The sequence below is a fragment of the Acipenser ruthenus genome, chromosome 35, assembly GCF_902713425.1.
Source record: "Acipenser ruthenus chromosome 35, fAciRut3.2 maternal haplotype, whole genome shotgun sequence".
Classification (NCBI taxonomy): domain Eukaryota; kingdom Metazoa; phylum Chordata; class Actinopteri; order Acipenseriformes; family Acipenseridae; genus Acipenser; species Acipenser ruthenus.
The window spans coordinates 892,598-915,955 of record NC_081223.1 but is presented as its reverse complement, the minus strand read 5'-3'; the positions used below and the strand labels follow the sequence as shown (position 1 = coordinate 915,955).

At 42.5% G+C, this 23,358-nt stretch overlaps 3 protein-coding genes across 3 annotated transcripts; all 3 read left to right on the top strand.

The window, feature by feature from the left end:
* Nucleotides 1-256: 256 nt before the first annotated feature.
* On the top strand, nt 257-6,743 carry LOC131705250 (uncharacterized). The gene is made up of 22 exons (XM_059007613.1): nt 257-357; nt 443-501; nt 593-682; nt 1,108-1,235; nt 1,313-1,459; nt 1,573-1,653; nt 2,325-2,495; nt 2,602-2,698; nt 2,794-3,014; nt 3,090-3,240; nt 3,335-3,543; nt 3,659-3,776; nt 3,861-4,060; nt 4,127-4,241; nt 4,366-4,535; nt 5,233-5,285; nt 5,361-5,488; nt 5,571-5,760; nt 5,849-5,990; nt 6,236-6,329; nt 6,411-6,515; nt 6,608-6,743. Exons 1-22 carry the CDS (start codon nt 332-334, stop codon nt 6,715-6,717), a joined length of 2,805 nt encoding a protein of 934 aa, XP_058863596.1. The 5' UTR covers nt 257-331; the 3' UTR covers nt 6,718-6,743.
* Nucleotides 6,744-15,110: 8,367 nt separating this feature from the next.
* On the top strand, nt 15,111-19,564 carry LOC117395169 (uncharacterized). Its single transcript, XM_059007378.1, has 14 exons — nt 15,111-15,201; nt 15,284-15,342; nt 15,433-15,522; nt 15,948-16,075; nt 16,151-16,297; nt 16,413-16,493; nt 17,158-17,328; nt 17,435-17,531; nt 17,627-17,847; nt 17,923-18,073; nt 18,168-18,376; nt 18,492-18,609; nt 18,694-18,889; nt 19,561-19,564. Exons 1-14 carry the CDS (start codon nt 15,176-15,178, stop codon nt 19,562-19,564), a joined length of 1,698 nt encoding a protein of 565 aa, XP_058863361.1. The 5' UTR covers nt 15,111-15,175.
* Nucleotides 19,565-20,397: 833 nt separating this feature from the next.
* On the top strand, nt 20,398-21,568 carry LOC131705267 (zona pellucida sperm-binding protein 2-like). The gene is made up of 5 exons (XM_059007652.1): nt 20,398-20,581; nt 20,671-20,812; nt 21,057-21,150; nt 21,242-21,346; nt 21,439-21,568. Exons 2-5 carry the CDS (start codon nt 20,771-20,773, stop codon nt 21,549-21,551), a joined length of 354 nt encoding a protein of 117 aa, XP_058863635.1. The 5' UTR covers nt 20,398-20,581; nt 20,671-20,770; the 3' UTR covers nt 21,552-21,568.
* Nucleotides 21,569-23,358: the final 1,790 nt, after the last annotated feature.

The following is a 23,358-nucleotide window of genomic DNA, read 5'->3' as shown; positions in this document are numbered from 1 at the left end:
GCACGTACTTCTGCCAAACTTAAATTCAAAGTACAATCTTCTAAATGGGTTATTATTATTATTATTATTATTATTATTATTATTATTATTATTATTATTATTATTATTATTATTATTTATTTTAATTAACGTACTGACTGACAATCAGAGGACTAATATGAAAGAGGTGCGCGCATCAATTGCAGCTAATCAGCTCCCATTAGCACCTGAACCTCTTTATAACCCCATTGCGCACTAAGGAACATCAAACTCAGCTACTGACGGTTTTGTTTTTATTATTGTTTCTTTATAACGGTGAAAGAAGTTCACGGTCGGGGCTGCCTTGGATTTAATGATGCCGTGTTGTCTTAGATTTGGGTAATTGTTGATCTTTTCTCTACTTTAGAAACGTTCATTTTGTTATTGTATGTTTCTCACTTGCGTGTTTTTGTTTCCAATGCAGAATAACATTGCTGTTAGCAGTGTTAGTCACTGAAGTTTGGATGCAGAACCCCCCTCTAGGTACGATAACGGTCGCTTCAGCAGAGCTGTCCTTTTTAGCTTCCTGTTTATTTGCTGGTTGTGTGTTTTCAAGTATCGTTGTCTTCTGCAGGCTCGGTGAGGACAGAATGTCAAGGGAGTGTTATGATGATGATGTTGGATAAGTCTTTTGTTGGAAAGTATTTTCGCATCAATGTGATTGGTGAGTGATCATTTTTCTTGAATGGAAAGCTTTTGATGTACAAAGCCTGTTGACTCGTAATGTAATAACCTGAATTAAGTACAGAGCACTCCTGCGCTGTATGGCATCAACCAGGCGTCGTTTTTTTTCAAATGCAGGGTATGAAACACTTGCGTTAGCTTCAAAAGCATGTTGCTGATCACACTAAATAATAGACCTGTGCTGCTACAACCTTACTCGGATTTGTTGACTGCAAGTGCGCAGAAATAAAAATCATTTACTCTAAACCCACTGTTCTGAATGGGCGTCTAACTCTACTAATAGTTTTAAAAATTTCAATAAGTAGATTGGACGGGGTAGGTCGGGGTGTTCACTTTGTTATATCTCTACCTTGCTTGATCATGTGTAAAGTTTCTTGAAAGGCCAACCAAATTTCTTTTCCATAGACAATAAGGGGGTGCTTGTGTCCCTCTCTCCAAGACTGGCTGCACAGTGTGGATATAGCTTAACAGTTGACTTCTTGGGAAATGCCAAGTTCCTTGCTTCTGTGCTGAGCTGCTTTGCTCAGAACACAGTGAGTCATCATTTTATTTCTTGTAAACGTGTTTCTAATGGTGACATGCTGGGACTAACTTTAGCCTTTGTTTCCAGAATGATGAGACCTACAAGCTGACAGTACAAATCAGTGTCTTCTCAAACAGTGCTATGACTTCAGCTTCCTCCTATGTTCAGAGCATGACATGCCGCTATTCTCCATGGGCAGAGAGGGAGATTCTGTGTGAAAGAAACTACATGGAGGTAAGGGCTGTCAGGATGTGATAATGCTGTTCAGTATAACTTGTTGGGTTGTGTGGGTATTTAATTGTCATTACAGAAGTGCTTCACTCATGACTAATGTGAATTCTCTTTAGGTTTCTGTGAGAAGAGGGGTGCCACTTATTGAGCCAAACTTTGTTCAAGATGATCCTGATTGGTCCCTTGCGTACCCAGAGGTAGAATCATGTGACTTTGCATTTGCTTCATTCATGTCCCCTTGGTCTTGCCTATTGAAGTCTACTCTACTGTCTCATCTAGAGGAAGCAAAATCGAACGGCCCCCTTAACTTTAACCTGTCTCCCAAGAGGGTGGCCATATACGAATTGTGTGACATTTAAGGCATTGGCTTTGCATGCATGTATTCTGTGATTGCTTTGATAGAAATTGATTGGAGAAATTAACCCTTTCTTGTTGGTGTAAGCCTTGTATTTCAACCACTGAGGTAGTGGTTTCATATGTGCAGGGCTATAAATCCTTCATGATAAATGTGTCCTGATTTACTTTTTTGATGACTGCTGCATAGGAGCAATTTAGGTGTCCTAAAGTTTGGTACACTGATGTATTAAGGTCCAGTACAAATGAATGGCTGTAAACTCTGCCTGTATCGGATCCAGATAACATGCTTTCACATAGGCTTTCGTACGAAGTTGCATTTGAGGATTTACTCTGTTCCCTTAGATACCCGCTGAACCTAGAACTGTTTCAGTGATGTGTCATTAAACTTTCAACTTTCAGTTTTAGTTCCTGTTTATTTAAACATGACATCTGTTATGACAAATCCTTTAGACTGGGGATGCTTTGTGTTCAAACTCCCTAATCTAATGAGATTTTTTTTTTTTTCTGCTAGGCAACTGCTGCTGACAACAGCATCTGGAAAATTGTGTTCCATCTCCCAGCAAATAGAAAGACAACCATGACTGTTGCTCAGGGCATGACAAATGGCTATGGCATAAACACTACACCAACTCGAATTCTGGTTAGAGCTGCATACAACTCCACAGAAAGCCAGCCTCAGGTGGTAAGTAGTCTAGGCTTCATTGTTGTCTAGTACAGTATATCCAGACTATGAAGGGAGATTTAGTCTTGCTTTTATTTTAGTAAAAGTTCCCCCTCCCCTCCAACAGATCCAAACTGTACCAATGGCTGTGCTAAGATCAACCACCTTTTATAAGCAAAGATGGATGGTCATGATGGTGGACACTGCAGTTACATGTCCTACTGGTGAGTAAGCTTATGGAGGGCAACGGTGCTCAAGAACTGTTCTAGGTTTATGTATGAATTTCCTATACCAAGTCTATGGTGTTCCTTTCTGTCAGATGGAACCGCCTTCACAGAACAGATGATTACATGGAATGTTCCCCGTGTTCTACCTCCTCTTGTTCCGACACCACAAATTACTACCCTTGATGTTCAAATGGGAGTTGATGGCCGCAAGCTTGACCCTGCAACGATTCATAATAGAGATTATAAACTGGATGTCGGTCCCCAGCTAATCACTGTAAAAATTCCTGTGGGAGCTGATGGTGGATATTACAAGGTATGTAGAAGTTCAACATCTTCTAAATCCTTCTCATTTTAAAGCTTTCCTCCTAAGATGCTTCTGTGCTTTCAGAGCCATGTATTGGACAACACCTATGTGATCTCTTACTCTATTGAACCAATGCTGGAGCATACCTGGCAAGATGGGCCTGAGAAGACCAAGTACACAGTACTTCATCCAATAACCACTCCTTTCATGCCTCGGCCACCAGTTGTCACAAATAGTATGTAGGACCTGTCCACATGCAGTAAATCAAAGGGATTTGTTGCAGTGCTCCACTTCATATCCATCATTTCAACTGCATGCTTTAATTTCAGACACTGTTCCTAAAGCCAGAGTGTTCAATGTGACCCTGGGGACATTCCTGCCTGATGTGGAGCTGGTCAAAATTATAGTTGGACCAGAGACGTTAACTGTGCCAGAAGCCAACCTAAAAGGTTATAATGTCCAGGAGCATGTCTTTCCCAATGGATCCAAGACCTACACTCTCCAGGTGCCATTTGAGGACCCCAATGTGAAGCAAAAGGTAACATCCCACCTGTTCAAACATTCAATGGCCCTTTTGAAAACACTTGCTTCCTGTGGACGTGTTGCTTGCTGTCTGACTTTGGGTTTAATCCTACAAACCCTTTCTCTTTCAGGTAACTCCTCCAGACACCAGAACCTACATTCTGCCCCTGACCTACTTGCTGAATATAGTGCCAGAGAATACACCCTTTACTCATCCTGCTGTAGTCGAAGCCATTCTCAAAGACATCAGTAAGTGCCTGACTATTTGGTCTACAACTACCTTTTTCTAACCAATCCAGTCCATTGCCCTGACAACTGCTCTTCCTCTTGCAGTTCCACCTACAGTAACTGGCTACTGTGATGGTGCTGCATTCTATACCATGGTAACATATGGCAACATGGGTCGCAACTGGATTCCTTTTGTGGGCTCAAGAGAACTTGGTGGAAGTCTGCTTGCCCTGTACAAGTATAATGCCAACTCTACCAATTTCTGGATGGCTGTGCCATACAATTCAGTTGATGCCACATATGAAGTAAGTGATGGAACTTTAAAATGTGTTTAGCTGTTTTGGGTTCAACACATTACTGACCTGATGTAGGTGATCAGTTCTTCAGGCATCAGAAGCAGACTTGACTTGACCTTGAAGGATATTGGGACCATGGTTGTGGTGGCTGACTTCTCCCTGTCCTGCAGTTTCCCTACAAAGATGATTGGTAACTCTCCTGCAAACAAAGCATTCTTTAGAATAGCTGCTTTTGAGATTGGCACAAGGCTGCATGATGTGGTATTGAAGCTATAATCTGTTTCCTTAACCTGGATCCAAATGCTGTGTTTCAGATTGCTTCACCAATGGCACTATGGCAGCTCTTGCTGTGAAAGTGGAATCTCTCCCCAGCTTGTCTCCAAGTCAACTAACTCTAAGGGATCCGAGTTGCCGACCTCTTCAGTCTGATGCTATCAATGCGGTTTTCTACTTCAATGTCAACTCCTGTGGCACAACTAAAAGGGTTAGTATTGACCATTTTAAAACCATATTTTGAGGAGGTTTAACATATTGACAAGTTGGCCACAACACCCCTGGATCAATCTGGGGAGCCATGGTGACCTGTGTTTCTATCCTCTGAATTACTTGCATGAATTGTGGACATCTGAAGGATGCCACCTTTGTATTGAACTGCTTGTCCAGTTGAGAAAGGTGCTGTGACACATGACATGACTCTTGGTTATGGCATTGCATGTGCTGCCTAGAGACCTTTTGGGTCAATTGCAGTGAACTGGAAGGAGCGTACTTACTGGGGATGATCCCGTGGTGAGGCTGGGACTAAACTAATACATGAGTTGATACCAATTGCAGCTCAAGAGTCACCAGCTGTGTATTCAAACGTGTATTTGAAACCAATCCAAAATAACTGCTGTTGCCCTCCTAGAGGTTACTAAAACAATACCATGTTAGTCTAGCAGTTTCTGTAGACAGACTTGTGGTATCATACTAACTGTAACAATCATGAGGTCCCAAAAAAGTGTTCAATTATGAAATTGCAATATTCATTACCAATTTTTTTTTTTAATTGTGAAATTGGTACTATGTTAGTACACAGCTGGGGATGATCCTGAGTACCATATTAGCTAGTCTGCAACTTGGTATGCAGCTCCATACTAAATCTACAAGTTCATTGCAACCTGGGTCTTTGATTTCTCTTCCAGTTTGACAACAACCTCCTGACTTATGAGAATGAAGTGCTGTTCACATCTTACCGGTAAGGATTGCAATCAAATTGAGTATCCTTGTGGATGAGCCTGAAACTCTCCTAACCCCCATCTCCTCTTTCCAGGTTGAGAGTTGCCTGTCACTATCTGGTCAATGACACCAAGGTAGTACAGTTCTTATACCAGAATAATCCTGCACCTGTAGTCCAGCCTGGCGTGGGGGACCTTGCAGTCATCATGCGGCTTGCATTGGGTAGGACTTGGCAATTGAAATAATATAGATGCTCTAGTAGTGCATGTTCTGTCTATAAATTCTCCCTTTTGTGTGTCTGCAGATTCAACCTACAATGACTTCTATGGAGCTCAGGATTACCCTGTTGTGAAGTACTTGCGAAGACCCTTGTATTTTGAGGTAGAACTCCTGTACAGCAGGGATCCACAGGCTGAATTGTTTTTGGAGAACTGCTGGGCAACCTATTCTGTTGACAGGAATAGCTCTCCAAAGTGGGATGTTGTTGTGGACAGGTAAGATGCTGGAATATGATATTGCTGCTACAAAACCTAGGAATTGGAGTTGTGGCTGATGTGCTCCTGACCTACTTTCTCTTTCTAGCTGTGAGAACTCTGCAGATGAGTACTTGACCATCTTTCACCCAGTCTCCAGCAATGCAAGAGTGCTGTTCCCTTCCCATCTGAAGAGGTTTGAAGTGAAAATGTTTTCCTTCACAAGCGGCCGGGATGCACTGAAAGGACAGGTAAAGTGGAGTGTTGGGATGGGGATCTTGTACCACAATGCGTGGCTTGGATTGCTTTCCAAGCAGCAAATGGTCACTGTGGTCATCTTTAGTGAGTTGGAATGAAAACATGTAACTGCACTTTTGCAAGAAACACTTACTAGGATGCAATATATTTGTTTTTCAATTCAGTAATCCTCATTGGATGATGGTCCTGCCTGATCTATTGATGCTTGTTTTACTTGACAAGGTGTGCTGTCTTTCAGATTTACTTCCACTGCAGTGTTGTGATATGTGATTCAAACCGGCCATCAGACAGCCTCTGTAGCAGACGGTGCATTCCAGGGAAACAGAGGCTTGGTAAGAGCTCTGTCTGTTGGGGGGACGGGGGACATTTTGCATGCATTTTTGTCCCTTTGTTTTGATGGACTCCTCCTGTAGGTCGCAGTGCTGAAGGGATGGATGGTGGTGCAGTAAAGGCGTTTGTGTCTTCTGGCCCAATTGAGCTGAAGAGAGATGGATCCCTTCACTTTATGCCTAGAAGCGGTAATATGCATGATGTGAACTCAATTGCAGTTCAAGTAAAATATATAACTATCTCTTTATATTCCACTAACTATTTCTTTCTTCTCTTGCAGGCCAATTCAATGTGTGGTCCCTTCTGGGAGCTGCAATGGGTGTGTGTTCAGTGGTTGTCTTTGTAGCTGGAGTTGTGTATTTTTGGGAAATGCCCAAAAGTGTGTATTGATAAATAAAAATCTTGCTTGTAAAGACTGTTTGTATTTATTTTTTTCTCTTTTTGGTGGGTGCTTGACTAATTCTACACAGATAATATATTCGTGTGTGTCAGAATGGCCATGTTAATGGGATTCTCTCCTCTTACTGCATTGAATGCTTTGCTTGTTTCCTTATCAGGCCATTCAAGATGGTGTGTTATTCAAGGACCCTTCATTAATTCATTGTGAACCCGGGGGCAAAGACTTTCCTACTCCATGGAGCTGTAACCCTATTTTTATATTCCTTCTTGCTTTTGATGTGCTACATTCAGTATGCAAAGTTTTTAGGGTGAAATTACCAATAAAATTCATCATGTTCTAGCATCACAGAAAGTGTGTAGATTTATTTGGGTTGTTCGTTGTCTTTTTCTGTTATGAATGGAAGTTTTTATTTTGTTCACTGCGGTTTATACATCTTTTACTGGAAGTGGTCCATGGTGAGAGCTCCAAGTAAGGGATTAGTTTAGCTTTTCAGTTTTTAATACTGTGTGTACAACTGAGTCTTATTTTTATGAGGAATTGGTTAAACAAACCACTACTTGGCAACATGTTCTCTTCATGTTTGTTTTCACTGTGGTTTATATTGTCTGTTACTGGATAAACTCATTTTACGAAACACGTTCCGTAACAAACCGGTACACCCGATGCGGGGAATCTTTAGATCCGCGTACCAGTCCGAACCAGAAGTTCCATTCTTTGAGCTGTTCGATAAAATACAGAATATATGAGAGAGCGCTGAGTTATTGGAACTAAATTCACTACACCCGCTGGCAACCCCTTGTGTAATGTGTTTATTATATAGAGGACGCTGAGTTTGATGCAATACTCGAGCAGGCGCATTCATATTATTAAACCTGCTCGCAGACTCTCCGGCGCCGTCACTCTGAGTGTTCTTTGAAACAGACTGGGTTTGTATTTATATTCATGTTGGGTTAATCAGAGATGATTATCGGCGGCCCGTCTGTAGTACTACCGGAGATTTTAATTGCACAGTTTGTACCGCTCTGTGCAGCGCCGTCCCGTTTGTAACACGGTGCGTGAACTGCATTCTGCTAAACAAAACATCACAACAGCAGCAGCTCCATCTACTGGACAAAACCCAGACATACACGTTGAAACAATGATCCAGTTCAATATATACAAAGAATGAACAAGAAACTATTAGCCAAGCCCCGAAAAAGAAAATATTCTACAAAACGGATTAAAATCAAATGTTTAATTGTTAATCTCACCATTTTTAGTTACTGTAGAACTACTTCTCTCAGAGGATGGTGACACAAAGAAAAATTATTAAAATAAGGTTTTAAGTCTTCTTTATTTACCAACAACAACACGCTCATAGCCCCATTTAATAATAGCAATAATACACTCCAGGGTGTGTGTGTTATCATGAGATATATCACCACTTCCTGGGCGGTTGAAGAACTCCACTTCGTCTAGTGCCTCCCAACGCACCCAAGGCGTGGTGATATTACCTCATGATAACACACACACACCCTGTCGTGTATTACTGCTTCATTAATGTAGTCATTAGGTTTATATGTCACATTACTTTGTTGTCACTGTATTGATTTAGATATTCGGGTTGGATACCTCGGAAGCCAGCGGAACTCCAGCGTTTCTCCGACAACCACTGATAACCCCTCCCGTGATGATCGGCGCTGCCATGACAACCCATGACATCACCCGCACAAGTTACAACACGGCGAGTCATTTTTTGTAGCACAGTATTAACGTGTTATTGTTTTCACAAAATAACATCAATAAGATTATCAGATCACCTGCTAGTGTGTACTAAACAAAACCTCAAATATCAGTGAATTGATACAGAGACAAGCCGTGACACCAGCAAGGGGTTAAAATGAAATTAATAAATAAATTACGACATGAAACAAAAATACATGTGGGTGTATTTTAATCAAAAATCCATGCATCCATAATTCTGATTATGATCCCACAGCTAATTCTTTACAAATTATCAATTTCTATGTTTCTCGGAGTGCTAATGTGGTGTATAGTTTAACATAACACAATCCAGCCTTACATTTTAACTTCTTGAAGTTACCACAGAGTGTCTATGTATGAATTACTGACGAGTAATATTTGTGATTTGATTACTCTAGCAGATGAACTGATAATGTATGGATGTTATTTTGTGAAAACAATACAATATTAAAAAAAGAAAAAAAAGAAATACTACAACATTTAATAAATAAATTACACACCAAACTGTAGCACATTTGTTTAGTCTTAATATCATAACAAATATACTTATTATAAATACGCACTTCTTTTTATTTGTTGGAAAACGGTCTGGAACTGAAGTATTTTTTTTTAATACAGTGCTATTTAATTATTTAAAATATAGTCATCTTCAAAATTAAAATGCCAGCAACGGTGTGTTAATTTAACGAAGCGCCTAACGCCGCTCGGAACGTTCGCATTTTTAAATCCTAACGGTCTCTGCTCAGCTGAGTGGAATGTTCACGAGCCGGTTGCCTAGCAGCGTCTCCCCCTCCTTCTCTGCCCCGCCCTCTCGCCCTCTCTCGTTGCTCCAGCTAGGAGTTCAAATTTAGCTTCGTTATATTAGCGCAATTCTTTACTAAATTTTACAAATTAGCTTATTAGGGGCTTCGTGTTTTTAAGATGGTTCAGGTGCAGTCCGGCAGACTGACTGGAGCATCATTACAGTATACCGCACAGTGCTCAGCTTTGTGTGGCGGCTGATACACAAAATAATGAACGACTGTTTAAATAAATCACATGTATTGCTTTTTAATGCTAAATATGTATCTGGTATTCTAAGTATTATTTACAATTAATAATTCAGCTATATTCATATTCAGAATGTAATACATTATTAAGACAGGCTCCAGTATTATAAATAAATAAACACGCTTTAATAGAAACAGCAGTGATGTTTATTATCCCATACATTCTCTATATGTTTCTACATTGCGGTTGCACAGGGACAAGGGACTCAGTGATGTTAAAAAAAAAAAAAAACTAGAGCCCACAATTAACAAATATAGAAAGGGGGAAGAAATGTATTGCCTGTGTGCAGTACTTTACACCTCTATTAAATGTCATTTGCCATATGTCTGTCCAGTTCTGAATGCTGTCTAGATCATTTTGAATGACCTTTGCTGCTGCATCCAGGGCGACTTATAGTCGTAAACCAAAATACATTTCAAGAATCACAGTACAGTATTAATACAATTAAGAGCAAGATAAATACAATGACTTTGGTTCTAGCAAGTACAAATATGACAAAATACAATTCAATAACGGAGCAGATAACAGTGTCAGTGATAGTTACATCAGGATATAATTAAATACAAAATACTACAGATTAAATAACACTTGACAGATTAGAGTACTCTAAAGTACAGGATTAGATGCAGTAAAATAGGGGGCAGATAAGAGCAAGTAAAGTGCATTTAAGGAAGGGTGATAAGTGTCCCAGGGGAAAAACAGAGGAGTTCTACAGGTGCTGTCTGAAGAGGTAAGTCTTGAGGAGGCGCCGGAAGGTGGTCAGGGACTGGGCAGTCCTGACATCTGTAGGAAGGTCATTCCACCACTGCGGGGCGAGGATGGAGAAGGAGTGGGCTCTGGAGGCAGGGGAGCGTAGAGGAGGTAGAGCCAGTCTTCTAGTGCAGGAGGAGCGGAGAGGTCGAGTGGGGGTGTAGTGAGAGATGAGGGTCTGGAGGTAGCTGGGTGCAGTCTGGTCAAGGCATCTGTAGGCTAGTACAAGAGTCTTGAACTGGATGCGAGCGGTGATTGGGAGCCAGTGGAGTGAGCGGAGTAGTGGAGTTGCGTGGGAGAAGCGAGGCAGAGAGAACACCAGGCGGGCAGCGGAGTTCTGGATGAGCTGGAGCGGACGGGTGACGGACGCAGGGAGGCCAGCCAGGAGGGAGTTGCAGTAGTCTAGGCAGGAGAGTACCAAGGCCTGGACCAGGAGCTGGGTGGCATAGTTGGTGAGGAAGGCTCGGATTCTTCGGATGTTGCTCAGGAAGAATCGGCAAGTGTCTTCCAGAGTGGAGATGTGCTGGGAATAAGAGAGGCAGGGGTCCAGGGAGACTCCGAGATTCTTAGCAGAGGAAGAGGGAGAGAGTGTGGTAGATTCCAGAGGAACAGAGATAGAGAGATCAGAGGAGGGGGAGGAGGAGGGAAAGAAAAGGAGGTCAGATTTAGAGAGGTTGAGTTTGAGGTGATGCTAGTGCATCCAGGAGGAAATAGCAGACAGACAGGTAGAGATACGGGAGGAGATGGTGGAGTCAGAGGTGGGGAAGGAGAGGAAAATCTGAGCATCATCAGCATAGAAATGGTATGAGAAACCATAGGATGCGATGAGAGGGGCCCAGGGAGCGGGTGTAGAGAGAGAACAGGAGAGGACCCAAAACTGACCCTTGGGGGACTCCTGTTAAGAGAGGGTGAGGTGTGGAGGTGGCTCCACGCCAGGTTACCTGGTAAGTGCGGTTGGAGAGGTAGGGGGAGAACCAGGCCAGAGCAGTGCCAGAGATCCCCAGGTCAGCGAGAGATGAAAGTAGAATAGAGTGATCAACAGTGTCAAAGGCAGCAGAGAGGTCGAGGAGAATTAGGACAGAGGAGAGAGAGGCAGCTCGGGCAGACTTAAGTGAGTTGGTGACAGACAGGAGGGCAGTTTCAGTGGAGTGAGCAGAGCGGAAGCCAGATTGGAGAGGGTCGAGCAGAGAGTGGTTGGACAGGAAAGCAGAGAGCTGGCGGTGTACAGTCCGCTCGAGGGTTTTGAAGAGGAAGGGTAGGAGGGAGACAGGACGGTAGCTATGGAGGGAGGTGGGGTCGAGGGTAGGTTTTTTGAGGAGGGGAGTGATAGAGGCTTTTTTGAAGGCAGAGGGAAAAAGACCAGAAAGTAGAGCGGTGTTGAGAAGGGAGGAGATGAAGGGAAGTAGAGCAGGAGCAGCAGCTTGAAAGAGGTGAGTGGGGAGGGGGTCCAGGGCACACGTGGTGGGTTTGTGACCCTGGAGCAGGGAGGAGAGGTCAGAGTCTGAGAGGGAAGAGAAGCTGGAGAAGGAGGGTGAGTTAGTAGGGGATGCAGTGGGTGTAGGGGTTGGAGCAGGAGGGGGCGCGGGGGAGGGAGAGGTGTTAAAGAGTTTGCGGATATCTGAGATTTTAGAAGAGAAGAAAGAGGCAAAGTCATCAGAGGAGATAGAGGAGGGAGGAGGAGGGGGGAAGGGTTTAGGATGGAGGAGAAGGTAGAGAATAGTTTATGTGGATTGTTAGTGGAGGCTTGGATTACAGATTGGAAAGAAGTACATTTAGCAGAGGAGAGAGTAGAGGAGGAGGATAGGAGAGTGCGGTAAAGGTCTAGGGCAGCAGGGAGTTTGGTTCTCTTCCATTTCTTTTCAGCAGATGTGATTCTTGCTGAGCGGAGCGGAGAGGAGGGGCGAGCAGGTTGGAAGGTGAGGGGACAGAGGGAGGTGAGGGAGGAGAAGAGGGTGGAGGTAGCAGTGTCTACGGAGAGTTGTGAGAAGGAGTCGATAGGAGGGAGGTGAGAGAGAGCAGTGGAGGCAAGGACAGAGGGGGAGAGAGAGCGGAGGTTACGACAAGAGGTGACAGTGGGGGTAGGAGGAGCAGGGAGAGAGGGGAGAGACAGAGAAAAAGAGATGGTGAGGTCCAGTTGACGACCAGCTTTGTGGGTAGGGGGGGTGGAGAGAGACAGAAGTCGAAGGAGTGAAGGAGAGGGAGGAATCCGGCAGAGTGGCTGGGGTTGGAGAGATGGATATTGAAGTCACCTAACAGGACAGTTGGGCTAGACAGAGAGGACGGAGGAGAGTAGATAGTCGAGTTCATCTAGAAAGTGAGCGAGAGGTTCAGTGGGACGGTACAGTACAATTAACAGGAGTTCACAGGGAGAGTTTAGTTGGACAGCATGAAATTCAAAGGTATTAAAAGAGAGTGAGGAGAGGTCGGAGGGGACCGAAAAGAGTAAGGAGGATGAGAGGAGAAGACCAGTCCCACCTCCCTATCCAGTGAGACGCGGAGTATGGGACAGGACGTAGAGAGAGGACAGGGCAGCAGGAGTTACAGTGTTATCAGGGGACAGCCAGGTTTCGGTGAGAGCAAGGAAATCGAGAGAGAGAGAGAGGTGGGAGGCAAAGGCAGAGATGAAATCAGCTTTGTTAGCAGAAGAGTGACAGTTCCAGAGTGCACCAGAGAGTGTGCGGGAGGGGGGGGGAGGCAGAGGGATGAGGTTAGAGGGGTTGGAGGAGCAGCGGCGGAGAGAGGGCAGAGGACGAGGACGAGAGGACAGAACAGGGATGTGAGAGACAATCACAGCAGGACAGGCAAAACAAATAGGTACAGTGGGAGCGGTGGGGTGGAGGGTACAGACCTGACTAGTAGATGGCATCTTCCAGAGCACTGTGAGGTTAGGATCTATTCGAACAGCGTCTCGAGGCAGGCCTCCCCTCGCTGGACTCCCACAGCTAGACTCCCGGCTCTTTTGTTGAGGCTCTTCTGTTTGCTGGCGCTTCGTGCTGGCCGCGGTAATAGCCTTCCTGATTAATATAACAGCTGGGTGGGAAAAGAACAGCTAAACAGTGTGGAAACCAATCAAATAGCAAATCAACTTCTAAAATGGTATTGAGTGCTGAGAAGAGTTTGGTATCAGCTGTTGATTTCCTTAAAACAATCTTTTATAGTAAAATAAAGAAATGTATTCTTTTTAAAAATACGTAAAATTGAACTGTCAAAAGTGGGATTTGAACCCACTCCTCCATTCAGAGACCAGAACACAAAATTCTTTGGAAAGATAGAGTCCTTGAGGCTGGCACCTTAGAACACTCGGCCATTCTGATAAGCTGCATTTGTTATTGTAGAAAACCGCGTTATTTATTTCAGCACACACTAGGGTTCTCGTATCAAGGCCCGATTGGGTTTATTACGCACATACCAACTGATGCTCCATGAATGATGTTAAGACAAGTGTAAAAAAAGAAATGGATTGAAGCCAACCCAAAAGAGTAAGATTATTTATTTCAATATCGTTGTAGCTATAAACGATGCACGCATTTTACAATAGCAATTGCTATATGACAGTGACCAATAAGTAATTTTGTTGCAATACTGTATACAATGTGAACAGAATCAGACTTTGCTCCGTTGTCTTGAAGCAACATCTTCAATTTGTGTTTGAAGAGGATACCCAACATAGGGCTCGAACCCACGACCCTGAGATTAAGAGTCTCATGCTCTACCGACTGAGCTAGCCGGGCTGACTGATGGAAGTTTCTTTCACTCTAACCAACTGAGCTATTAATTTGTCGTCTTATTTGAGAAAATACTGAACGACAACAAAAGATTCCAAATATAATCGACTGCACGTCACCAGAAACAGCTTTGATGACACAAAGTCGTATGGCACGAACACTAAGAATGTTATTCCAGATTCATTGTCGCTTAGAAACAACTGCAGCCTCCCTGCCTCAATACAAATAATACCAAATGAAAAATCGAATTACATGTATTTAAAAATGAATGGTCTCATCCATCTGGAACGATTGGTTCTGCATTTATACAGTATCAACCTTAATCTGAGTTGAGAGGCACCCAACCTGTGCAGGATTTTAAATGTGCGGGGATGTGAATAGAGTCAAATACATTTGCATCATTGTTTATTCCTTTATTCCTACATTTTTAATGGTAATACTGACAATCCTTTATCAAGTTCACTGTACCTGTGTATTTGCATGGTCCAGTATAAGAAGGTACAATTTTTCTGGAGTTCTTGGTCGCTCAGTTCAGCACCAGTCATCAGAGCTGAAAAACAACAGCAATAGGTACCTGGTATGGTAACTGGACCACATATCATTTATATCAACTGACTGTTTTCCTCCAAATATAATAATGCCAGTATTTGATATGTTTATACTAAAACATTCAGTATCCTGGTATCTACAGTATAATGCAACACTACACCACGGTACTATATGATACTATTTATTTTACCATGGTACGATTTCTGTTGTCCCGGATACAAGTATTACAGCACCTGGGGTTTGTTTACTACATGCCTCCATAGCTGAGCCTTTAATCAGACAGTCCTTGTCGGTGACAGTCCAGTTTGATCCGTACGTACTTCTGACAAACTTAATTTCAAAGTACAATCTTCTAAATGGGTTATTATTATTATTATTATTATTATTATTATTATTATTATTATTATTATTATTATTTATTATAATTAACGTACTGACTGACAATCAGAGGACTAATATGAAAGAGGTGCGTGCATCAATTGCAGCTAATTAGCTCCCATTAACACCTGAACCTCTTTATAAACCCATTGCACTCTAAGGAACACCAAACTCAGCTACTGACGGTTTTGTTTTTAATATTGTTTCTTTATAACGGTGAAAGAAGTTCACGGTCGGGGCTGCCTTGGATTTAATGATGCCGTGTTGTCTTAGATTTGGGTAATTGTTGATCTTTTCTCTACTTTAGAAACGTTCATTTTATTGTGTGTTTCTCACTTGCGTGTTTTTTTTTTCAATGCAGAATAACATTGCTGTTAGCAGTGTTAGTCACTGAAGTTTGGACGCAGAACCCCCCTCTAGGTACGATAAAGGTCGCTTCAGCAGAGCTGTCCTTTTAGCTTCCTGTTTATTTGCCGGTTGTGTGTTTTCAAGTATCGTTGTCTTCTACAGGCTCGGTGAGGACAGAATGTCAAGGGAGTGTTATGATGATGATGTTGGATAAGTCTTTTGTTGGAAAGTATTTTCGCATCAATGTGATTGGTGAGTGATCATTTTTCTTGAATGGAAAGCTTTTGATGTACAAAGCCTGTTGACTCGTAATGTAATAATTTGAATTAAGTACAGAGCACTCCTGCGCTATTTGGCAGCAACCAATCTTTGTTTTTTTTCAGATGCAGGATATGAAAATCTTGCGTTAGCTTTAAAAGCATGTTGCTGATCACACTAAATAATAGACCTGTGCTGCTACAACCTTACTCGGATTTGTTGACTGCAAGTGCGTAGAAATAGAAATCATTTACTCTAAACCCACTGTTCCGAACGAGCGTATAATTCTACTAATACAGTTTTAAAAGTTTCAATAAGTAGATGGGACGGGGCGGTGGGGGTGTTCACTTTGTTATATCTCTACCTTGCTTGATCACGTGTACAGTTTCTTAAAAGGCCAACTGAATTTCTTTCTACAGACAATAAGGGGCTGCTTGTGTCCCTCTCTCCAAGACTGGCCGCACAGTGTGGATATAGCTTAACTGTTGACTTCTTGGGAAATGCCAAGTTCCTTGCTTCTGTGGTGAGCTGCTTTGCTCAGAACACAGTGAGTCAATTTTATTTCTTGTAAACTTGTTTCTAATGGTGACATGCTGGGACTAACTTTAGCCTTTGTTTCCAGAATGATGAGACCTACAAGCTGACAGTACAAATCAGTGTCTTCTCAAACAGTGCTATGACTTCAGCTTCCTCCTATGTTCAGAGCATGACATGCCGCTATTCTCCATGGGCAGAGAGGGAGATTCTGTGTGAAAGAAACTACATGGAGGTAAGGGCTGTCAGGATGTGATAATGCTGTTCAGTATAACTTGTTGGGTTGTGTGGGTATTTTAATTGTCACTGCAGAAGTGCTTCACTCATGACTAATGTGAATTCTCTTTTAGGTTTCTGTGAGAAGAGGTGTGCCACTTATTGAGCCAAACTTTGTTCAAGATGATCCTGATTGGTCCCTTGCATACCCTGAGGTAGGATCATGTGACTTTGCATTTGCTTCATTCATGTCCCCTCTGTCTTGCCTATTGAAGTCTACTCTACTGTCTCATCTAGAGGAAGCAAAATCTAACGGCCCCCTTAACTTTAACCTGTCTCCCAAGAGGGTGGCCATATTGGATTTGTGTGACATTTAAGGCATTGGCTTTGCATACATATATTCTGTGATTGCTTTGGTAGAAATTGATTGTGGAGAAATTAACCCTTTCTTGTCGGTGTAAGCCTTGTATTTCAACCACTGAGGTAGTGGCTTCATATGTGCAGGGCTATAAATCCTTCATGATAAATGTGTCCTGATTTACCTTTTTGAGGACTGCTGCATAGGAGCAATTTAGGTTTCTTAAAGTTTGGTACACTGATGTATTAAGGTCCAGTACAAATGAATGGCTGTAAACTCTGCCTGTATCGGATCCAGAGAACATGCTTTCACATAGGCTTTTGTACGCAGTTGTATTTGAGGATTTTCTCTGTTCCCTTAGATGCCCGCTGAACCTAGAACGGTTTCAGTGATGTGTCATTAAACTTTCAACTTTGTTTTAGTTCCTATTTATTAAACATGACATCTGTTCTGACAAATCCTTTAGACTGGGGATGCTTTGTGTTAAAACTCCCCAATCTAATGAGATTTTCTTCTGCTAGGCAACTGCTGCTGACAACAGCATCTGGAAAATTGTGTTCCATCTCCCAGCAAATAGAAAGACAACTATGACTGTTGCTCAGGCCATGACAAATGGCTATGGCATAAACACTACACCAACTCGAATTCTGGTTAGAGCTGCATACAACTCCACAGAAAGCCAGCCTCAGGTGGTAAGTAGTCTAGGCTTCATTGTTGTCTAGTACAGTATATCCAGACTATGAAGGTAGATTTAGTCTTGCTTTTATTTTAGTAAAAGTTCCCCCTCCCCTCCAACAGATCCAAACTGTACCAATGGCTGTGCTAAGATCAACCACCTTTTATAAGCAAAGATGGATGGTCATGATGGTGGACACTGCAGTTACATGTCCTACTGGTGAGTAAGCTTATGGAGGGCAATGGTGCTCAAGAACTGTTCTAGGTTTATGTATGAATTTTCTATATCAAGTCTATGGTGTTCCTTTCTGTCAGATGGAACAGCCTTCACAGAACAGATGATTACATGGAATGTTCCCCGTGTTCTACCTCCTCTTGTTCCGACACCACAAATTACTACCCTTGATGTTCAAATGGGAGTTGATGGCCGCAAGCTTGACCCTGCAACGATTCATAATAGAGATTATAAACTGGATGTTGGTCCCCAGCTAATCACTGTAAAAATTCCTGTGGGAGCTGATGGTGGATATTACAAGGTATGTAGAAGTTCAACATCTTTAAAATCCTTCTCATTTTAAAGCTTTCCTCCTAAGGTGCTTCTGTGCTTTCAGAGCCATGTACTGGACAACACCTATGTGATCTCTTACTCTATTGAACCAATGCTGGAGCATACCTGGCAAGATGGGCCTGAGAAGACCAAGTACACAGTACTTCATCCAATAACCACTCCTTTCATGCCTCGGCCACCAGTTGTCACAAACAGTATGTAGAACTTGTCCACATGCAGTAAATCAAAGGGATTTCTTGTAGTGCTCCACTTCATATGCTTCATTTCAACTGCATGCTTTAATTTCAGACACTGTTCCTAAAGCCAGAGTGTTCAATGTGACCCTGGGGACATTCCTGCCTGATGTGGAGCTGGTCAAAATTATAGTTGGACCAGAGACGTTAACTGTGCCAGAAGCCAACCTAAAAGGTTATAATGTCCAGGAGCATGTCTTTCCCAATGGGTCCAAGACCTACACTCTCCAGGTGCCATTTGAGGACCCCAATGTGAAGCAAAAGGTAACATCCCACCTGTTCAAACATTCAATGGCCCTTTTGAAAACACTTGCTTCCTGTGGACGTGTTGCTTGCTGTCTGACTTTGGGTTTAATCCTACAAACCCTTTCTCTTTCAGGTAACTCCTCCAGACACCAGAACCTACATTCTGCCCCTGACCTACTTGCTGAATATAGTGCCAGAGAATACACCTTTTACTCATCCTGCTGTAGTCGAAGCCATTCTCAAAGACATCAGTAAGTGCCTGACTATTTGGTCTACAACTACCTTTTTCTAACCAATCCAGTCCATTGCCCTGACAACTGCTCTTCCTCTTGCAGTTCCACCTACAGTAACTGGCTACTGTGATGGTGCTGCATTCTATACCATGGTAACATATGGCAACATGGGTCGCAACTGGATTCCTTTTGTGGGCTCAAGAGAACTTGGTGGAAGTCTGCTTGCCCTGTACAAGTATAATGCCAACTCTACCAATTTCTGGATGACTGTCCCATACAATTCAGTTGATGCCACATATGAAGTAAGTGATGGAACTTTAAAATGTGTTTAGCTGTTTTGGGTTCAACACATTACTGACCTGATGTATTGTCTCTGTAGGTGATCAGTTCTTCAGGCATCAGAAGCAGACTTGACTTGACCTTGAAGGATATTGGGACCATGGTTGTGGTGGCTGACTTCTCCCTGTCCTGCAGTTTCCCTACAAAGATGATTGGTAACTCTCCTGCAAACAAAGCATTCTTTAGAATAGCTGCTTTTGAGATTGGCACAAGGCTGCATGATGTGGTATTGAAGCTATAATCCGTTTCCTTAACCTGGATCCAAATGCTGTGTTTCAGATTGCTTCACCAATGGAACTATGGCAGCTCTTGCTGTGAAAGTGGAATCTGTCCCCAGCTTGTCTCCAAGTCAACTAACTCTAAGGGATCCCAGTTGCCGGCCTCTTCAGTCTGATGCTATCAATGCGGTTTTCTACTTCAATGTCAACTCCTGTGGCACAACTAGAAGGGTTAGTATTGACCATTTTAAAACCATATTTTGAGGAGGTTCAACATATTGACAAGTTGGCCACAACACCCCTGGCTCAATCTGGGGAGCCATGGTGACCTGTGTGTCTATCCTCTGAATTACTTGCATGAATTGTGGACATCTGAAGGATGCCACCTTTTTGTATTGAACTGCTTGTCCAGTTGAGAGGTGCTGTGACACATGACATGACTCTTGGTTATGGCATTGCATGTGCTGCCTAGAGACCTTTTGGGTCAATTGCAGTGAACTGGAAGGAGCGTACTAACTGGGGATGATCCTGTGGTGAGGACGGGACTAAACTAATACATGAGTTAATACCAATTGCAGCTCAAGAGTCACCAGCTGTGTATTTGCAACAAATCCAAAGTAACTGCTGTTGCCCTCCTAGAGGTTACTAAAACAATATTTATTCTAGCAGTTTCTATAGACAGACTTGTGGTATTGTTCTAACATGGAACAAATATAATAAGTCTCAAATATTCAGTTATGAAACTGAACTATTTATAACCAAAGCTTTTTTTATTTTTAAAATTGGTTAGTTAGTACACAGCTGGGGATGATCCTGAGTACCATATTAGCTAGTCTGCAACTTGGTATGCAGCTCCATACTAAATCTACAAGTTCATTGCAACCTGAGCCTTTGTGATTTTCTCTTCCAGTTTGACAACAACCTCCTGACTTATGAGAATTTAGTGCTGTTCACATCTTACCGGTAAGGATTGCAATCAAATGGAGTATCCTTGTGGTTGAGGCTGAAACTCTCCTAACCCCATCTCCTCTTTCCAGGTTGAGAGTTGCCTGTCACTATCTGGTCAATGACACCAAGGTAGTACAGTTCTTGTACCAGAATAATCCTGCACCTGTAGTCCAGCCTGGCTTGGGGGACCTTGCGGTCATCATGCGGCTTGCATTGGGTAGGACTTGGCAATTGAAATAATAGATGCTCTAGTAGCGTGTTTCCACCTATAAAATTCTCCCTTGCATCTCTGCAGATTCAACCTACAACGACTTCTATGGAGCTCGGGATTACCCTGTTGTGAAGTACTTGCGAAGACCCTTGTATTTTGAGGTAGAGCTCCTGTACAGCAGGGATCCACAGGCTGAATTGTTTTTGGAGAACTGCTGGGCAACCTATTCTGCTGACAGGAATAGCTCTCCCAAGTGGGATGTTGTTGTGGACAGGTAAGATGCTGGAATATGATATTGCTCCTACAAAAACCTAGGAATTGGAGTTGTGGCTGATGTGCTCCTGACCTACTTTCTCTTCCTAGCTGTGAGAACTCTGCAGATGAGTACTTGACCATCTTTCACCCAGTCTCCAGCAATGCAAGAGTGCTGTTCCCTTCCCATCTGAAGAGGTTTGAAGTGAAAATGTTTTCCTTCACAAGCGGCCGGGATGCACTGAAAGGACAGGTAAAGTGGAGTGTTGGGATGGGGATCTTGTACCACAATGCATGGTTTGGATTGCTTTCCAAGCAGCAAATGGTCACTGTGCTCAAATCTTTAGTGAGTTGGAATGAAAACGTATAACTGCACTTTTGCAGGAAGCAGTTACTATGATGCAATATTGTTTTTCAATTCAGTAATCCTCATTGGATGATGGTCCTGCCTGATCTATTGATGCTAGTTTTGCTTGACAAGGTGTGCTGTCTTTCAGATCTACTTCCACTGCAGTGTTGTGATATGTGATTCAAACCGGCCATCTGACAGCCTCTGTAGCAGACGGTGCATTCCAGGGAAACAGAGGCTTGGTAAGAGCTCTGTCTGTTGGGGTGAGGGGGGACATTTTGCATGCATTTTTGTCCATGTGTTTTGATGGACTCCTCCTAATTCCTCCTGTAGGTCGCAGTGCTGAAGGGATGGATGGTGGTGCAGTAAAGGCGTTTGTGTCTTCTGGCCCAATTGAGCTGAAGAGAGATGGATCCCTTCACTTTATGCCTAGAAGCGGTAATATGCATGATTTGAACACAATTGCAGTTCAAGTAAAATATATAACTATCTCTTTATATTCCACTAACTATTTCTTTCTTCTCTTGCAGGCCAATTCAATGTGTGGTCCCTTCTGGGAGCTGCAATGGGTGTGTGTTCAGTGGTTGTCTTTGTAGCTGGAGTTGTATATTTTTGGAAAATGCCCAAAAGTGTGTGTTCATAAATAAAAATCTTGCTTGTAAAGACCTTTTTGGTTTGTGTTTTTTTTTTTTTTTTTTTTTATTTTTGGTGGGTGCTTGATTAATTCTACACAGATTATATATTGGTGAGTGTCAGAATGGCCATGTTAATGGGATTCTCTCCTCTTACTGCATTGAATGCTTTGCTTGTTTCCTGATCAGGCCATTCTCAATACGGAGTGTTACTCAAGGACCCTTCACTAATTCACTGTGTGAACCCGGGGGCAAAGACTTTCCTCCTCCATGGAGCTGTAACCCTATTTTTATATTCCTTCTTGCTTTTGATATGCTACCTTCAGTATGCAAAGTTTAGGGTGAAATTATCAATATAAATTTATCATGTTCTAGCATCACAGAAAGTGTGTAGACTTATTTGGGTTGTTTTTTTTTCTGTTATGAATGCAAGTTTTCATTTTGTTCACTGCAGTTTATATGTCTTTTACTGGAAGTGGTCCCTGGTGAGAGCTCCAACTAAGGTATTAGTTTAACTTTTCAGCTTTTAATACTGTGTGTACACATGAGTCTTACTTTTATGAGGAATTGGTTAAACAAACCACTATTTGGCAACATCTTCTCTTCATGTTTGTTTTCACTGTGGTTTATATAATCTGTTACTGGTTAAACTCATTTTACAAAACACGTTCCATAACAAACCGGTACACCCGATGCGGGGAATCTTTAGATCTGTGCACCAGTCTGAACCAGAAGTTCCATTCTTTGAGCTGTTTGGTAAAACAGGAAGACTAGAAATATCTATAGAGAGAGAGATGAGTTATTAGAGCTGAATTCACTACACCCGCTGGCAACCCCTTGTGTTTATATTATATATAGGACGCTGAGTTTGATGCAAGACTCTCGTTCAGACACATTCATATTATTAAACCTGCTGTCAGACTCTCCGGCGCCGTCACACTGGGTTTGTATTTATATTCATGTTGGGTTAATCAGAGATGACTATCGGCGGCCCGTCTGTAGTACTACCGGAGATTTTAATTGCAGTTTGTACCGCACTGTGCAGCGCCGTCCCGTTTGTAACACGGTACGTGAACTGCATTCTGCTAAACAAAACATCACAGCAGCAGCAGCTCCATCTACTGGACAAAACCCACAATACACTTTGAAGCAATGATCCAGTTCAATATCTACAAAGAATGAACAAAAAAGTATTAGAGAAGCCCCGAAAAAGAAAATATTCTACAAAAGTTTAAAATCAAATGTTTAATTGTTAATCTCACCATTTTTAGTTACTGTGGAACTACTTCTCTCAGTGGAACACAAATAAAAAATATTATTAAAGTCTTCTTTATTTACCAACAACAACACACTCCTAGACCCATTTAATAATAGCAATAATACACTCCAGGGTCTGTGTGTTATCATGAGATATATCACCACTTCCTGGGCGGTTGAAGAACTCCACTTCGTCTAGTGCCTCCCAACGCACCCAAGGCGTGGTGATATTACCTCATGATAACACACACACCCTGTCGTGTATTACTGCTTCATTAATGTAGTCATTAGGTTTATTTGTCACATTCCTTTGTTGTCACTGTATTGATTTAGATATTCGGGTTGGATACCTCGGAAGCCAGCGGAACTCCAGCGTTTCTCCGACAACCACTGATAACCCCTCCCGTGATGATCGGCGCTGCCATGACAACCCATGACATCACCCGCACAAGTTACAACACGGCGAGTCATTTTTTGTAGCGCAGTATTAACGTGTTATTGTTTTCACAAAATAACATCAATAAGATTATCAGATCACCTGCTAGTGTGTACTAAACAAAA

What these genes read in the sequence shown, in the direction of transcription:
- LOC131705250 (XM_059007613.1), top strand. Translation starts at nt 332, where the DNA reads ATGATGCCGTGTTGTCTTAGATTTGG. An exon ending in CATCATGCGGCTTGCATTGG is followed by an intron (nt 5,489 to 5,570) that starts GTAGGACTTGGC and finishes GTGTGTCTGCAG; the next exon opens with ATTCAACCTACAATGACTTC. An exon ending in TCCAGGGAAACAGAGGCTTG is followed by an intron (nt 6,330 to 6,410) that starts GTAAGAGCTCTG and finishes CTCCTCCTGTAG; the next exon opens with GTCGCAGTGCTGAAGGGATG.
- LOC117395169 (XM_059007378.1), top strand. Translation starts at nt 15,176, where the DNA reads ATGATGCCGTGTTGTCTTAGATTTGG. An exon ending in CTGATGGTGGATATTACAAG is followed by an intron (nt 17,848 to 17,922) that starts GTATGTAGAAGT and finishes CTGTGCTTTCAG; the next exon opens with AGCCATGTACTGGACAACAC. An exon ending in ACCCCAATGTGAAGCAAAAG is followed by an intron (nt 18,377 to 18,491) that starts GTAACATCCCAC and finishes TTTCTCTTTCAG; the next exon opens with GTAACTCCTCCAGACACCAG.
- LOC131705267 (XM_059007652.1), top strand. Translation starts at nt 20,771, where the DNA reads ATGTTTTCCTTCACAAGCGGCCGGGATGCACTGAAAGGACAG. An exon ending in TCCAGGGAAACAGAGGCTTG is followed by an intron (nt 21,151 to 21,241) that starts GTAAGAGCTCTG and finishes TTCCTCCTGTAG; the next exon opens with GTCGCAGTGCTGAAGGGATG. An exon ending in TCACTTTATGCCTAGAAGCG is followed by an intron (nt 21,347 to 21,438) that starts GTAATATGCATG and finishes CTTCTCTTGCAG; the next exon opens with GCCAATTCAATGTGTGGTCC.